This window comes from Haliotis cracherodii, unplaced genomic scaffold (genome assembly GCF_022045235.1).
Source record: "Haliotis cracherodii isolate W230 unplaced genomic scaffold, xgHalCrac1.p SCAF_4, whole genome shotgun sequence".
Lineage (NCBI taxonomy): Eukaryota > Metazoa > Mollusca > Gastropoda > Lepetellida > Haliotidae > Haliotis > Haliotis cracherodii.
In genome coordinates, this window is record NW_027266297.1 from 35,946,473 (window position 1) to 35,964,880 (window position 18,408).

Below are 18,408 nucleotides of genomic sequence, written 5' to 3' on the forward strand. Positions count from 1 at the left end.
GCGGCGCCCTCTGCAGCCAAGGGAGTTAATTCGCCGCAGTCAAAAATCATGTGATGTCATATAGCAACGTGACAGCATGTAAACATTGACGTGGACTTCCGCGTTTAGTCATCTGTCAGTACGTGACACGTGGAGGTTTTCTATATCACGCCCGTGACGTAAATAATTTAAACCTATATATAAAATGAAGTCTCTTACAATTGTATCAGAATTTCAACTGACGTTGACAGATCAAGTGAGTTTAATAGCCAGTGAGCAAAAGTACCACGATGATGTCCGTCGCACACATGCCGTGTACCGTTACCTCTCAGCCAAGTCAGGAACCGATTTTTAGCCACGAGTATCAAGACGAAACAGTTCTTGATGCCGAAATAAGTAATGTGTTAAACTCAGTGAAGGATTTACTGAAGAAATACAGAATGTACAGCAAGGCAGCGGAGTCCAGTGTTGTGTCGGGCGGACTGCAACAGTATCTAATCAGACAATTAAAGCGGAAAAATGTTACCCCGGACAAGTCAACACTAGAGCGTCTACAAGCTCTTTACCTCAAAGATTCGTCAACTGTTCACATGCTGCCAGATAGTGTGTACAACAATGAAAATGAAAACAATACTCCGAGATTTAACCGTCTCCCAGTAAGTATATTATGCGAAACGTCATATATCGTTTGTTTGTTGTTTAACGCTGCACTCAGCAATATTCCAGCTATATGACGATGGTCTCTTAATAATCGAGTCTGGACCAGACAATCCAGTGAGTGACATTATGAGCATCGATCCACACAATTAGAATACAATGACATGCATCAACCAAGTCGGAGAACCTCTTATGACAAGCACAATTACCTTTTAAGGCAAGCATGGGTTGCTGAAGACCTATTATTCAGATCTTCACAGGTTTGTTAAATATCGATAACAAACAGCTATTTATTGTTGATATCAACAAATTTTGACGAAAGTGATGATATTATTATCAAATTTTACAGCTAAAATGGATAGAACTATCATTAAACCGCCCGCATGTTATCAGAAATGAGCATGCCACTATAACTTGATAATGCCCTCATACTGCTTGACGACGGGCCATTATCATTCCTGTTGTTAGGTGAGGTCATATTGATGTTCAAAAGTGACGTCATCTGGTTTGTTCTATGATGTTCCCATATTTGTAAAAGTGGGTCAGTGACATTTGTTGTGAGGTGAAATTGGGTTTAACGTTGCGTCCAAGATTATTGCACTTATATAGCGACGTACATGCACGTGTGTGTGCATGCTTGTACTAGACCGGACTGATGCCGATTTATAGTGCTAGCCCACTGAGATACCATGCCGCAGTTTAACATGAATACCCCACTCAGACACAGTATACTGACTCCGAGCCGACCAGTCCTTGCTTTAACCCCTTAATGCCGAGCGCCAGACAGGGTAACAACAAGTACCATCTTTTAACGTCTTCTGGTATGACGCAGCCGGGGATGGAAGACATTTGTTGCGTGTTGATTGGAGTAAATGTTTCAAAACCGATATTTTTTAATATTATTATTTGATTATAAATTAGATCCATTTTAGCTATAATAATGGTAACGCTATTTTTCAGGGCATTATCATTTGCAGAAGCCCTTGGTCTTTTCAACTGCACTTCTTTGTCGGGCAGTAATGGAAGACCTTAGGCTTCCGCAAATGATGATGCCCTGAAAAATAGCGTTACCCTTATGATGAAGTCATAATTTCTGTATACTGTCTTTAGACAATAAAAGGTGCAATTTCAGATCTCTGTTTCTTTCACATAAATAAAATAATTAAAAATTGTTAGTCTACACTCTACTCAGATGTAATTTTTATATATATTTTTTATCAACACAAAATATTTCTAAAACATCCATGCTCATTCACTGTCACACGACAATGCCCAATGAGCAAGGTTAGCACGTACAGATCTGACAAGGTGAAATATTACCATTTTTATTTAATTAGATATGATTATGTCTGGTTTATGTCATTATTATCATCAACCATTGATTATTTATTAGACCATGTTAATCATGTCTTTAAAATTTCAGGTAAATTTGAAGCTGCACATTTTTTCCTTTCTGGATGCACAAGGATTGTGTCAAGCCAGTCGAGTGTGCCGTGGCTGGTGTCAGCTGACCTCTGATGCATTGTTATGGCAAAGGAGACTCAAGGCAGATTTACCGAAATGGGATGTTCTGTCTCACACAGCCAATCCTAAACTGTATCAGGAAACAGAGTCAGAACTGACGGATAAGGAAGTGTAAGTATTTCTTTGTACTGGTAGTAATTGTAACAAATCATGATTCGTTTTTTTTAGTTTCTTTACTTTAAACCATTTCCGTTATTTCTGATGGAATATGATTGAATTAACATTGTCACTGTCTGGTTATTATTATATTTATTAATAATTTCAACTTGTTCGGCATTAATTTTTATATGGTAAATATCAGACAGCAAGTTAAGACATTGACAAGGTTGTAGGGCTGGGATGGGTAGTAGGACCCGGGTACCCACATGACTACCGGGAGCTGTGGTTAGTCACGTGATATATTGTTAAATGATGAAAATTGCCTTGACACAACAAATCGCTTATATTGGCATTTCTTTCTGACAATGCATGCAAAGCTTCTGACCTTTATATGTTTGACGGGGCGGTCGTGTAGCCTCGTGGTTATGCCGTTTGCTCATCACACCAAAGACCCTGGTTCCATTCCTGACATGGGTTCAATGTGTGAAGCCCATTTCTGGTGTCCCCTGCTGTGATATTGCTGGAATATTGCTAATAGCAACGTAAAACATCACTCACTCAGTCAGTCAGTCAGTCAGTTAGGAAAGGCTCGGGTAATAGGGAGTTGGGTACCGGGGTAGTAAATTTGGACTCGTCCCAGCCCTACAAGGTTGCAAAAGAATTTAAGGCATAGGTACAACTCTGTATCAATGATAAAAATTCATATGTTTTTAAAAAAAAATGATGATGCTTAATCAATCCTTTTATTTTCAGTTACTTCAAATGTTCCCCTGAAGTTCAGCAGTGTCAGAGGCAGGAGTTGTCCACATTCCACCAAGTATCACAGGTGCTCAAGTCATTCCTCCCAAAGAAAGCCCCTCGAGTAGCCATGTTTGGACCAGGCCTTGAAACCAACACCAGCAGCATTGTCAGGAAGATGCTGTATGAAGACAATGAAACATTCCAAAGAATAGCAATGTTTCCTGGACAGTTTGAAGGTGGGTCACATAGACCTGGAAATAGAAAATAAGTACTAGAAAATAAGGTGGGTTGAGGTGAAATGGGGTTTAATGTTTTGTCCAAGATTATTGCACTTATATAGCGACGTGCATGCACGTAAGTGGGTGGCTGCTTGTACTAGTCTGGACTGTTGCCGAATTATAGTACTATCCCACTGAGATACCATGCCGCAGTTTAACATTAATAGCCCACTCAGACACAGTATACTGAGCCGACCAATCCTTCTTTTACCCCCTTAATGCCGAACACCAGACAGGATAACAACAAGTACCATCTTTTAATGCCTTCGGTATGACACAGTCAGGGATCGAATGGTGAACGGCGGACGCTCTACCACAAGACCACGGAGGCGGTCCCTGAGGAAATAATGACCCATCCCTATGTTGTGTAAGATTCCTTTATCCTACCTCTATTACGCCATCAATTCCTGCTTTGGCTGTCATCACACAGAAAAGAAGTATGGCATTTATGGCTGTGATGTAATTGCAGTAGTAATGTTAGAATTATACTCAATGATAACTGTTGTTTGATTTTGTTTGACAACTCTCAAAACCCCTCTCACTCACTCTTGAGATCCGGAGTAGAATAGGTCTTCAGCAAACCATGATTGCCGTAAAAGGCAACTATGCTTTTCGTAAGGGGCGATAAACGGGATCGGGTTGTCAGGCCCATTGACTTGGTTGATGCATGTCATCGTATCCCATTTGCATGAATCGATGCTCATGATATCAATCACCGGACTCGATAATTTACAGACCGCCATCATGTATCTGGAATATTGCTTAGTATGGCGTTAAACAACAAACAAACAAACAAACACTCTTGAGTCAGCATTAGAGCCTGTTTATTTGTACAGGTGACACAGTCAGTGGGTTGATTCAGTGACAGTGTATTCATGTAGTAATTTCTCTCTGCTCTACAGGAATGGGGGCTGGTATGACGATGAAGCTGCCCTCAGGGAACAACTTCCACCTGACTGTTCTGTACACAGCGACAAAGAGGGAGCGAGAGATGACACAAAACCGAGATAGACTGGCTACAAATAAACTGCTGAGTAAGCAGAAACAGAATCAGGATGGCAGTGATAGTGAAACCTATGAGCTCCAGCAGTCAATCAAAGATCTGTGTCACACTCTAGATGCCTTTGTTTTTGTAGTGGATGCTTCCTGCTCAGCGGAAACAGGTGAGTCTGCCTTTAGTGTTAATCTAGGGGCAGTCGGGTAGCCTTGTGGTTAAAGCCTTCGCTCGTCACACCGAAGACCCGGGTTCGATTCCCGTCATGGGTACAATGTGTGAAGCCCATTTCTGGTGTCTCCCACTGTGATATTGCTGGAATATTGCTAACAGTGGCGTAAGACCATACTAACACACTCTCTCACTCGTGTTAATCTTGTCGGTCCTGCCCAGACAATCCATAGATTGTCGATATTTCAAGAGGAATGGATGGTGTGGTGTCTGATTTTTGGGCAGACTCTCAACACAGACATCATGTTTCATTCAATAGAGGCACATCTCGAATTGGAAATGAAGTCCTAACAAATCTGATACAGTTCATTCAAACACCACGTTTTTTGCGAGCTCAAATTTTATGAAGTATTTCAGTCTTACAGTTAAAGCTTGTTGTCCTTACACAGGGACATTGTCTCACACAAGTCACGATTATAAAGTCTAGACATACAGACCACCCATAACATTGATACAAACCCATTCCACGAATATCTCTATTCTCATTTACGTCTAGTTCAATGACAGATACGGCGACTATGCTTGTCGTAAGAGGTGACTAACGGGATCGGGTGGTCAAGCTCACTGACTTGGTTGATGCATGTCATCATATCCCAATTGTGTAGATCGATGCTCATGATGTCAATCACTGGATTGTCTGGTCCAGACTCGATTATTTACTGACTGCCGTCATATAGCTGGAATATTGCTGAGTGCTGAGTGCTGAGTTAAACAACGAACAAAAAATCTCAGATATCAATTTCTATAATTCCTCACTCACATATGTTATCTTTTATTTCTTTATTAACATGCTCGCTTATCATGATTACATGTATTGACTTGCAAATGTTGACAAATAAACATTATTTTTCACTATTTTTATTTCAGTGGAGAGCAGTAAAAGAGAGCTATTTGCCATGATCAATGAGAGATGGTTAGCTCCATATGTTCCAGTTCTGGTGCTCTCGTGTATCCCAGAATCCTCTTCTCACAGACTTCCTGCTAGCGATGTTGTGCTGGCACTAGATCTCTGTGAGCTGAACAGGCCGTGGCTGGTAGGTAGCCAGGTTGGGGACAAGTGTCACGCCAGTGTCCACCCTCGATAGTCCTTTCTTTTATGATAATTACCCTGGACTTATTCATCACCTTAGCTTTGTTTAGCAAGTGATATCGCCATCTCTCAGATCCCTAACTTGGTGTAGCGGCCATAAAATTTACGAGTCCCGTGATGGGATTCAAAGCACGGACTTTCTGATCCGAGGTCGGACGCCTTGTCCACATGACCAATGAGGTTAACCCCGTCAGCAGGCTGACAAGGTAAAGATGTCATCTGTGGGATGACTCCACGCCCTGCTACATACTCCCTCATCAACAGAAGGCACGTCCCGGGCTGCATAGTAGGGTACTGAGGCTTATTTTGCTCAAATTTAATATGAACGTGCTCAGCCCCACGTTGGGTTCCAATGTAACGGCCGTAAAGTTTCCGAGTCCCGTGATGGGATTCGAACCCCGGACCTTCTGATCCGAGATCGGACGCCTTGTCCACATGACCATAGGGTTAACCCCGTCAGCAAGCTGACAAGGTAAGGATGTCATCTGTGGGATGACTCCACGCCCTGCTACATAGGCAAAGAATTTATCCCCCTTATCATGCTCATGAGCTGGAAATATAACAACCAATTCCAACGACTCTTAGCAATAAGAGTTTTGCACCGATTGACGTTCAAAATTGTGGCATTGTATGTGCAAGTCCTCAATATATTTTATAGAATCAGAAGATTATTATGGATAAACTTTCCTCTGTAAAAGATGATTTCATAACTATTAAAACAGACGAAGGGGTGTGTGTGTGTGTGTGTGTGTGGGTGTGGGGGGGGGGGGGGGATGCATGTGTCCAGGCATGTTTAGATCTATCTGAGACAGTATTGAACAAGATTTTTTTGGTTTGTTGTTTAACGCTGCACTCAGCAATATTCCAGCTATACGACGGCGGTCTGTAAATAATCGATTCTGGACCAAACAATCCAGTGGTTAATATCATGAGCATCGATCCACGCAATTGGGATCGATGACATGCATCAACCAAATCAGCGAGTCTGACCACCCGATTCCGTTCGTCACCTTTTACGGCAAGCATGGATTGCTGTAGACCTATTCTACCCCGGAATCTTCACGGTCGTATTGAACAAGAGAAACGTCTCCGTGGTCTGGTGGTAGAGCATCTGCCAGGAGAACAGAAGGTTTGGACTAAGATCCCTGGCCGCGTCATACTAAAAGATGGTACTTTTTGTTGCCCTGCCTGGCACTCAGCATTAAGGGGCTAAAACAAGGACTGGTAGGCTCGGAGTCAGTATACTGTGTCTGAATTGGGTATTCATGTGCATGCACGTTGCTATATAAGTTCAATAAACGTGGACGTAACATTAAACCTCACCTCACCATTGAACAAGAAAAATCAAACATTGGTAATATCACTACTTGATTTAATCATGAAGTGTAATTTGATTTGACAGCTGTTTTAGTGTCTTGTTGTTTGAACCGGAGTCAAAGTGAACCCATGGTGGCGAAGAGGTCCAGGGGATATATCAGAATAGAATGGAATATGAATACACTGGATAATCAAGCATGGTTCATGTCATGTGATTATGTCTGTCAATCCATTCTCTAAAGCAACTTAACATATTTTTTTAGATTGTGAGAGACGCTCAAACGGTTCTGACATATAATGAAGAAGTGCATCGATTTTGTAGTTTTCACAATGGTTGACAGAGCTGAATTAGAACACAAAAACCCACTACAAATATTGAATGAAGCATACATGATATATTTGAACATCTAAAGTTCTCCTTATTAAAAACTTTATGTCTTAAATTCTTAAAAATATGAAAACATTATTTTGTTAACTAATTACATGTTCCAAAATTGTCATACAAGAGTTAAAATCTTTCAATTAAAGTCTGTTTCCACCTGTGGCAGAGGTAGAAAGTATTATGGTCACTAGTCTTTATGAGGATCTGGGGTAGAATAGGTCTTCAGCAACCCATGCTTGCCGTAAAAGGCGACTGTGCTTGTCGTAAGAGGTGACTTACGGGATCAGGTGGTCAGGCTCACTGACTTGGTTGAAGCATCTCATTGTATCCCAATTGCGTGGATCGATCTCATAATGTCCATCACTGGATTGTCTGGCCCGGATTTGATTATGAACAGACCACTGTCATTAGCTGGAATATTGCTGAGTGCGGCGCTAAACAACAAACAAACAAAAGTCCTTATGATGACATACTCATAGATGTATTTCAATTTGGTTTGCAGGTGAGAGATGCTGTGGTTGACAGTTTGTCAGGGGTGGAGAAAGGAATACAATGGATTGTTGATCAGTCTCAGCACAAGTAAACAACAACAAACTGACAAGGAAGATTAGCAATGGATGTTCTGGTGCAGCAGCATAATGGCAGGAGGCTGCATGCTGACTGCACACTGACTGCATGCTAACTGCACACTGACATGAAAGTCGCTGCAAACTGATTTGGAATCAAGCAATATTTCATCACAGACTTACTTGCAGACATGGGTCATTGTGATGTTGACAATTATGTGAACATATGCATCATAGTGTACATTACTGAGTATCTGAGAGGGCCATATGTGATATTGACATATATACTCTGGTTCATGTTTGATATTTGATATTTATGTATTTTCATATTGTTAAAATATTGTTTTTGAAATCAATCAAATAAAAATGACACTTTTGAAATCAATAAGTTTTATTGTTAATGTATGTGTGATCTCGACCATGACAAGCACCAATTAAAAAATGGTGATACTGTTTTGAAATCAATTAGTGTGTAATATTCAAGTACTGGTATTTGTGATCTCATTTTGTTTGTTTGTTGTTTAACGCCGCACTCAGCAATAGTCCACCTAAATGACAGCGGTCTGAAAATAATTGAGTCTGGACCAGACAATCCAGTGATTGACATCATGAGCATCGATCCACGCAATTGGGATACGATGACATGCATCTGTATCTATCTATATCTATCTATATATCCTTCAGAGTTCATATATGCAATATATATTAAACTGACGTGTTGTAGTCAGCAGTCGTGAAAGAGTGAGTGAGTAAGTAAGTTGGGTTGAACGCTGCTGTTAACAGTATTCCAGTTATATCACGGCATGTCAGCTTAATGTGGGAGGAAAACCCGAAGTGATGCAGGTCTCAGACGTTTACCACTTCGGTGAAACCCAGGAGCACGGGTATGGTGCTGAGAAACCTTATAACATAATCAGGGCGAAACGGGATTCGAACCCACAATCATAGGTTTCTGGTGTGCCCAAGGGACGCAACTCTGCACAGCGAATCGCAGCGCTGAGACGACTCGTGAAAGAAGCCAACTCTAGTCCTGGAAATTACACAGAGCGAGGAAGGTGATCAAGACTACTTCAGGCCTTGAGTTCCCATACCTCGACGAGGAAGGAAGTTCATTACAACGACTCCAATATGGTCGTTGGTATACATAGGATAGGGGAGGTAGGGAGCATGGCCTTGAAACTTGGAGAAAATGGGCGTTCGACAAATTTTCCTTAATATGAAATCAGATGACGGATGCTTGAAAATACTTATCGAGACCAGATATTTTTCACCCACAACTGCAGAACTAGATATTCTTTATTTTAAAACTAAGAGCCAAAAATCGTATAGTTTGTGTCTAATCATTTGTAAGCAGATCTTATTTCATATCCACCAGGAACATTCATTAAGAACAGAATAGCATAGATCAAAGGAATGTTCTGGAAAAGAAAATACAGTTAATGCCCTGTATCTACGAATAGACAGTAGATACAATGAAGATGCATACTCTACAAACATCAAAGAAAGTATATAGTTTGAAACTCACCTCGTGAATTTGTTCTGTTGAAGATTCACGCACCGAGTTAGCCTTGTGTGCACATCACGTGGCATGTGGTGTAATCAGGGGCGGTGGTATCAGGCGAGGACCGTCCTCCAGTTCAGATGTACAATGTATCAAGCAGTAGTAGTATTGCTCACATAGCACATCATGACGTCATTCACAGATGGGCACACGATGCTTCATCTCATAATGCCAATGTAATCGCACACTCCGGACACACACACACACACACACTCCCGTCTTTAATAGCCCATCGTATCAAGAATACTAAATGAAATAAGGTTACGGGCGGTGGGGTAGCCTAGTGGTTAAAGCGTTCGCTCGTCACGCCGAAGACTCTGGTTCAATTCCCGACATGGGTACAATGTGTGAAGCCCATTTGGGCGTAAAATCTCACTCACTGACTCACTCACTCACTCACTGAAATGGGGTTAATTAATACTAAAACAGAAGACCCGTGAAGATCCGGGGTAGAATAGGTCTTCAGCAACCCATGCTTGGCGTAAGAGGCGACTAAAGCGATAGGGTGGTCAGACTCGCTGACTTGGTTGATGCATGTCATCGTATCCCAATTGCGTGGATCGATGCCCGTGATGTCGATCACTGGCGACATGGATGACACTTAATTCCGCAAGGATTTTTTTAGAGATGAATTCTTTTCCACTCCAATTGATAATCTTGATGTTCAACAAATGTATGTTTAAATAGAGATGATGCAAGATCATATGCTAGCATTCGTTCTTGGTGCAGATACCAATAACATTGATGAAATAACGTGGCATTTGACTTTATATGTAGAGGGGAATGTCCGAGTAACTCTCCATTCCTTAAAAAAAATGGAGCAGAGGCCCATTAGTTTTAAGGAATGGAGAATAACGAGGATATTCCCCATACTTAAAACTCATCCACTTTGGCAAAATATTATGTTGTTGTTTGTATTTTTACTGCGCGAGTCGCCATTGCGTGATGCACGAGGAATGCGTTCCCTGCAGCTTTTGCACGTGCCCCAAGCTCCGTCGCGAGATGACATTTACAATGCATGGTTCACGGCTCTTCATACTTTCGTTGGGTCCTAAACTATACTAAACCACAAAAGTTCCTGTGACATTGAATAAGATTGAATGCAAAGTTATGTTTTTTATCAAATCTGAAACAATTTCGATTTGCAACAGATAAAAGACCCCTGTAAGTGATCAAATGGTTCAATTTGCCATACTGACTTCAGAAAATGCGTGATTTCATTAAAAAAACATGAACATGCCAAAATGTCAATTTACAAATCAATAGCGTGTGTGTCCACCTCTCCGAAGATGGTCTCCGACTGCATCCGTCTGTTGCCAACGTTGCCATAAACACCAAATGGTGTTTTTGTGAACGTTAAATTGTCTAGCAACATCACGTTGACTCAATCCTGCTTCAAGCACACCAATGGCTCGCAGACGCTCATTTTCGGACAGGCGTGGCATTTCGTAATGTTGAATAATTGCGTAATTTTGTTGTTTTTCTGAGTGGTTGTTGTCAGCACGATGCTAAACAATGCATATGGAATCCCGTTTACGCACATATTTTTATACCCATTCTTGGGTAGTGAAATGCATGGGGCTTGCATAAAAGTCAACTTTTGCATGGAATGCATGCTTTTCTGTAGCAGTTGCATTTTTGTGACTTGATTCCATACATGAACTACAATATTGAAAACCAAACTTTACTTGTTTGAAAAATACACTAAAATATTGGTGTCACAGGAACTTTTGTTGTTGAGTATATATTAATATGGACCAAGTGGAGGTTCAACTCAATAAGTATGCTTCTACCCTGTCTTCTGTACTAAATCCACTCATGGAGTGTTTCACTTCGGTTGTGGTAGGGTGGTGTTGTGGGTGAGTGGTGGTGGTCAGTTCCAAATAAGACATTCAGACATGCATTGGTGTTTATTTCAAAAACACTGTCTTGTCGGAAACCACCAGTAAGTAATTTAGTTTTGTTCATGTCTCTGAAGTCACTGTGTGATTGTCAAGCATGCAGCAGTGTTAGAATTTAATTCTTTTCCATTCAAGAATTAGTAGAACTTTAAAGTTTGTATCGGGAATGGAATTATTTGTTTCAATTACAGCTGCAAAACCAGATATGTTTACTGAAGACTATGAGCCCAAATATTAAAAAACCCATTGCAACTGGTATTGTTTTAGTGGACGAAAATGTCTATTTTTCAACAGAATGCAGCATGATGCCTAAAAACTGTTTTCAAGAATCATTTTTTAATGAGACCCGTGAAGATCTTCAGCGACTAACGGGATCGGGTGGTCAGACTCGCTGACTTGGTTGATGCATGTCATCGATTCCAATTGCGTGAATCGATGCTCATGATGTCAATCACTGGGTTGTCTGCTCCAGACAGACCGCCGTCATATAGCTGGAATATTGCTGGGTGCGGCGTCAAACAACAAACCAACCAACCAACATAAATGAGCCGGTTACCTTCCCCTACTCAGCCTCAGTGGACAATCACATCCCACTGATCGTACTACTGGTAACAGTGATTTCGTTTTCACTTCAGTGATTTACGTTAAGGAAACTGGCTTATTAGCTATCACGAAAGCCCACACGCAATTTGAACATGGTGACGATTGGCCTGTATCATCTAAATCATTTTCAAATATATTTTCAACATTACTTAATTACTCAATTTGTTCTGTGACCTGCATCACTTCGGGCTTTCCTCCCACATTAAGCTGACACGCCGCGATATAACTGGAATACTGTTAAAAGCGGCGTTAAACCCAACTCACTCACTCACTATTTGAAAATGGGATCGGGAGGTCAGGCTACTATGCTTGTCGTAAGAGACGACTAACGGGATCGGGGCGTCAGGCTCGCTGACTTGGTTGATGATGCATGCCGTTTCTCAATTGCGTGGATTGATGCTGGTGATGTCAATCACTGGATTGTCTGGTTCAGACTCGATTATTTACAGATCGGCGTCATATAGAAGGCATATAGCTGAGTGCAGCGTTGAACAACAAACAAAAACATTTTCAAATACTCTTCTTTTCTTTGTTGTTTAACGCCTCACTCAGCAATATTCCAGCTATATGACGGCGGTCTGTAAATAATCGAGTCTGGACCAGACAATCCAGTGATTGACATCATGGGCATCGATCCACGCAATTGGGACACGATGACCCGATCCAATTTTCAAATATCAAATTGAGTAATTAAGTAATGTTGAAAATATAACAAAGTAATTTGGTAACGTAAGCAAATTCCTGTACGTTTTTTGCGAGTTAATTTCGTTTCCGATCCCTTTTATGAATTCTTTGGCGCATAGAAATAAGTAGTTCACAATAGCGATTGTAAATATATCTCTGACCACGTGTTAATCTATAAATCCCTGGACCGGACACATCCGTTACAATATTCTCCTTTTTAATGATCTATAAATGACCCACGTGTTACATGCAGCTCGGTCGCCAAGTTGGACATACCTGGCTGTGGGGTTGTGACCGTTTTATTCAGATAGAATAAGTCCCCACATGTTGTGATTCATGTTTTTATGGCCTTGCATGTGTATATATGGCCTTACATGTGTATTTATGACCTTACATAGACATTCGCCAGATGAGAACATGGTGAGTCACTAGAACTTGGTGTGCCTGTTCAATGATGATGCCACGCTACATGGAGTAATCTCCAGTTTGTTAGACAGCTTTAAGCAACACCATTTTTAGACGGATGCACAGCAAAGTACCCCCTGCTACCTCAGATATGTAATGGCAACCCAGGTAGAGAATAACATAATACCATATTAGTCTGTATCTTATTTATTGGGATCTCATTTCTATACTTTGAGAATCTATAGACACAATGGGGATAAATAAAATGATCATAACATAGATTCGTTTTTTTTTTACTAAAATCATATGGGGGCACGCGTGGCCCAGTCGTCTAAGGCGCCGCGATTCGCTGTGCAGAGTTGCGTTCCTTGGGCACGCCAGGAACCTATGAGTGTGGGTTCGAATCCCGGTTCACCCCGATTATGTTTCTAGGTTTGTCAGCACCATACCCGTGCTCGTGGGTTTCACCGAAGTGGTAACGTCTGAGACCTGCATCACTTCGGGCTTTCCTCCCACATTAAGATGACACGCCGCGATATAACTGGAATACTGTTAAAAGCGGCGTTAAAGCCAACTCACTCACTCACTCACGAATCATTGATTCTCACAATTGCCTCATCAAATGATGTTTTGTGACTGCGAGGTGGTTGGATTTGTACACAGGAAGAGATTTCAAATTTACAAAGTTTTAGTTTATTTATATTTACTCTTCAGTAACAATCAGTGTGTCAGCCCCCGTTATTTTTTCAAAGTACAAGACTGGTACCTGCTAGATGGCCATAGATGGTTAATACTTCTAGCATAAACCGATTAGTTTCTAGGTTTGTCAGCACCATACCCGGGCTCGTGGGTTTCCCCGAAGTGGTAAACGTCTGAGACCTGCATCACTTCGGGCTTTCCTCCCACTTTCAGCTTTCCTCCCACTATAACTGGAATACTGTTAAAAGCGGCGTTAAACCCAACTCACTCACTCACTCTAGCATAAACACGTGGGATTATTGGGGTGGGTTGGCTACAAAGTGACGCGTGGCTGTCTTAGCGCATCTTCCCGAGGCAAGAGAGTTAACTGACTATAAAAGTCCAGTTTCCACCCTTGCCGAACTAGGCTGGTATAATGGAGTTAGATTTTGGCTGGACTAACGAGTCTATGCATAGTCCAATCAAAATCGCGCACCGAAATCGAAATCCGGTTCGTAAACTGTCGCGCAGATTTCGGTCGATTGCAGGATTTGCAATGTATGTGCACCGCCAACTCGTTGTCAACAGATATTTTCCAAACCTTTTAATGTTTTTGATAAAGGTGCTCGCGTGATTTGATGCACTTCGCGATGTAAGACCCTCTTTATCAAACATAGATCTTGATTATCGACCAGATAGTCTTGACTGGGCGCCACCGTTTTGTTTGAAACAAATGCAAGTGATGGAATCTGATTGGTCCATAGGAGAGGCATAGAAGGGACATAACTCGTAATAGCAACTGGTGGCGCTACGATCGAGCCCACGAATTCCAGCCAAGTTCGGCAAGGGTGGAAACTGGACTTTAAAGTCAGTTAACTCTCTTGCCTAGGGAAGATGGTCTTAAAGCTGCAATATATACTTTGAATATAGTTCATAGAATATCTGGCCTAAAGGTAAATATTGACAAAACAAAAGCTATACGGATAGGTTCAGATAGGTTAGCATCAAACTGTGTGAGGACTCTAGACTGGTATCAGGGAAAAGTCTTGGGAATAATATTTAATCTCACATTACATGATCTATGGGTAATAAATACAAGAAAAAGACTCGACCATATTAGTAGAGTATTGGGAAGCTGGAAAAAAGACAACTATACATTATTAAGACTCTGCTCTATCAACATTAATTCATATTTTTTCAGCACTTCCAAACCCACCCGATAATTTTATTTAAAAATTGAATAAACTATTTTATACATTCATTTGGAATAACAAACCAGACAAAATAAAGGAAATGTGAAAAAACTTGGCCTGAGAATGACTGATACCCGCAAATTTATTGATTTCATTGAAGTTATTTTTTTAAGGAGAAGATTACAAAAACGACTTTGTCAGCATTAAAGAACCTTCAATCTTCCTTTTGGGTGCAAATATTGATAAGTTTATTCCTTTGAAAAATCCATTTTGGAGGGATATATTGAATATTTGGGGTAATTATTGAAGGAAACGTAAAGTTAACAAACAAGTACTGGAGAGATTTTATCACAGCCAATCTGGTTCAGTCACCAATTTAGATATAATTTCATTTTAAAACATTGGTTTGATAAGGGTATTCATACTTTAAAAGATTCATATAGCAACCACAGATTTTAACATTTGAAGAATTGCAAGACAAATTTCAAATCAAAGGTACTTTAACAGAGTAATGCTAAATATCCCTAAATCATGGAAAAAAGTAATAAATGGCAGATTTTTTTGTATCACGGCTAATTTATACATAAATAACATGTTGAGAGACTTGTTGAACAAAGGGCTCCTGAATATTTTATGATAAACTAATAGCTACAACTAACTTTCCTCTAATGTGTGATAAATGGGAAAATGAACTTAATCAAGGCATATTATTGAATAATCTTTTCATTAACTGCATAATGTGTACCAATGATGGTAAACAAAGAGATTTCCAGTACAGACTCCTAAAAAGAGCTATATATATATGCCAAAAAGGAAAATTGAAAATGAAGTTCAATGATGATGTATGCTCTTTTTGTGTCTCTGAATCTGAAAACTTACACCATGTACATGTATTTGCAGAATGCGTTTTTGTAAAGGAATTTGGGTTAGAAATTGAAGGATACCTAAACTCGAAACTTGCATATGTTATTCATATTACCAGTCTAGATTAATTTTTTTACTACGACAAAAAGAACTCCCTTTTTCAACCATATATACTGATATGAAATTAAAAACTTCACATTTTTAAAAGTAATCCCATATATGATATACAACGGACAAATGTATCAGAGAAGGTAATTTTCAATCATTAATGTCCAAAGAAAGATTTTAATTAACGGTGGTAACCACAATTTGTTCAAAGCACCTACGGTATTCGGTAATAACATCAACAGTTTAAATCATCATTTAAGTCCCAAGCACGAGAATCTGATGGCACACAAGTTCAGTAGCGTGTATGGCCACCATGTGCGTTGACAACTGCCACACAACGCATCCGCATGGACCTTGTGATGCTTGTGAACACATGATTGGGAAGACGACGCCATTGTTGCTGCAAAGTGGTGCCAAGGTCTTGCAAATTCTGTGGTTGGTTCTGGAGAGTGCGCAGACTTCTGCCAAGAGCATCCCAGACGTGTTCGATTGGATTGAAGTCGGGAAACCTTGACGGCCAGTCCATGACGACATTGACTCCCGCATTCTGAAGGAAATTCCTTGTCAAAATTGCTGTGTGGGGTCTGGCATTGTCGTGTTGGAAGATCAAACCGGGTCCATGTGCTGCCATAAAAGGCAGAAGTTCTGGTGCCATTACCTGGTCGCGGTAAGCAGCAGCGTTGAGGTTGCCACGGATGACAAGAAGCCTGGAACGTGCATTGTCACAGAAAGCACCCCACACCATGACACTTCCGCCTCGAAATCTGTCAACTTCCTGTACACAACACTGGGCGTAACGTTCATGACGGCGCCTCCACACCCTCGCCCTACCATCAGCAAATCGAAGATTAAATCGGGATTCATCACTGAAGACGACTTGATTCCAATTCCTCCGAGTCCATCGTAAGTGTCGCTGTGCCCACAATTGACGTTGACGTCTGTGTAATTGAGTCAGAATCGGCCCGCAGTATGGCCGTCGTGCTTGAAGGTGAGCAGTTCTCAGACGGTTTCATGTTGATGTAGCCGTCAAAAATCGGTTGCGGAGGTGACGTAAGACAATCTGACGATCCTCTGCATGTGACGTCACACGTGGTCGACCTGGCCGAGGGCGATCAGCGGTGGTACCCGTCTGCTGTAGACGCGTCTGTAAATCATAAACAGTCCGTCGAATACAACCCATCGTATTTGCGACTTACGCTACGGACGTTCCCGTCTGCAACATGCCGATGGCACGTTCACGTTGCACATTTGAAAGGTGTGGCATGACAAATGGCCGTAAAGACTTTTGTTTTCTTGTGTTTTTCTTTTTTTGTTAATGGCTGCTAACAAGTATGGCTGAAAACACATGCGGTATTATAGCCACGTGACCAGTTGCACGTGAAAAAACACTTTTGCCACTATAGTGCTGTGCACATGATTTTGATCGATTCACCTGCACAAAAACGGGTGTTATCTGAAGACAATACGTGGCCATTACTGTTTAAATATACAATAAGGGCCCACAATGATAACTGGTCAAAATGTTAAAATTTTAGGATTGTGAAGTTTTTAATTTGGTTCAGTCTATTTCTTCTTGCAAAAAACACATTCACCTGTCAAGCATTAAAAAGCTGCATTATACTTTCATATCTTCATAAAAATATTGAAAGATGTATGGAAAATAGAACAAATATTGCAATGAAAAATAGTAGTATTGATAAATTTGACAGAAAATGGAAAGAATTACCAGCCCTTTTTATTATAATACATCAGTTAATCCAATATACGTATATTACCCATATCTTCATCATGTTTTAAGATCCTATGAATTGGTACATGTCTATACCTCGTGTACCTATGTTACACATACATGTCTACTGAATTGAAAGAAAAATATTTTTTAAAAAAGGGTGACGTGGCTTATTGTGTGTAATCGTGTCTCGGTTGCGTGGGTCGTTGCTCAAGCTATCAACCACTCGTATACATGACTTGATTATTTACAGACCGCCTTTACAATTCTGTAAACCTTTCACAAACCTTCAGAAAACATCGTGATGCACTTTCAACACAGCATAACGAATATACATCAACTGGATATTCGGATAAAAGGAACTCATTTTTTGGTGTGTGTGTGTGTGTGTGTGTGTGTGTGTGTGTGTGTGTGTGTGTGTGTGTGTTCTTTTGACTTTCCAAAGTTGACTGTAGCTGGTATAACTAATATAGTATATATTCTTCACTAACCCACCCGCCCACTCACTCACAGGAGCTGCGACGATTTCGCATCTGTTCTATTGTCGACTTTAACTGCCGTTGATGTCCAAATCAAATTTGAATAAGTTTTCCGTGAATGTTTGTATCTTCTTAAAGTTGTTCTAATAATATTTCCATTGATTAACTTTGACCCAGACTTAGCTGTGAAAACAGGGTTGGCACAACGTAACAGTAGAAATCCTTGTTCTGTTCCTTTGCCAACCATTATTTCACAGCTAACTCTTGGTCATTAATTAATGCAAGTATTATCAGAACAATTTTAAGAACTGTATGTTAAGTCAAAATGTAGTCATCACTTTTTTT

The 18,408-nt window shown here is 40.6% G+C and overlaps 1 protein-coding gene across 1 annotated transcript; it reads left to right on the forward strand.

Annotated features, from left to right (window-relative positions):
- The first annotated feature begins 56 nt into the window (after window positions 1-56).
- On the forward strand, window positions 57-8,219 carry LOC139480128 (F-box only protein 4-like). The gene is made up of 6 exons (XM_071263157.1): window positions 57-635; window positions 2,060-2,271; window positions 3,013-3,236; window positions 4,181-4,441; window positions 5,371-5,537; window positions 7,795-8,219. The coding sequence occupies exons 1-6, from the start codon at window positions 270-272 to the stop codon at window positions 7,873-7,875; spliced, it is 1,311 nt and encodes a 436-aa protein (XP_071119258.1). The 5' UTR covers window positions 57-269; the 3' UTR covers window positions 7,876-8,219.
- The last annotated feature ends 10,189 nt before the right edge of the window (window positions 8,220-18,408 follow it).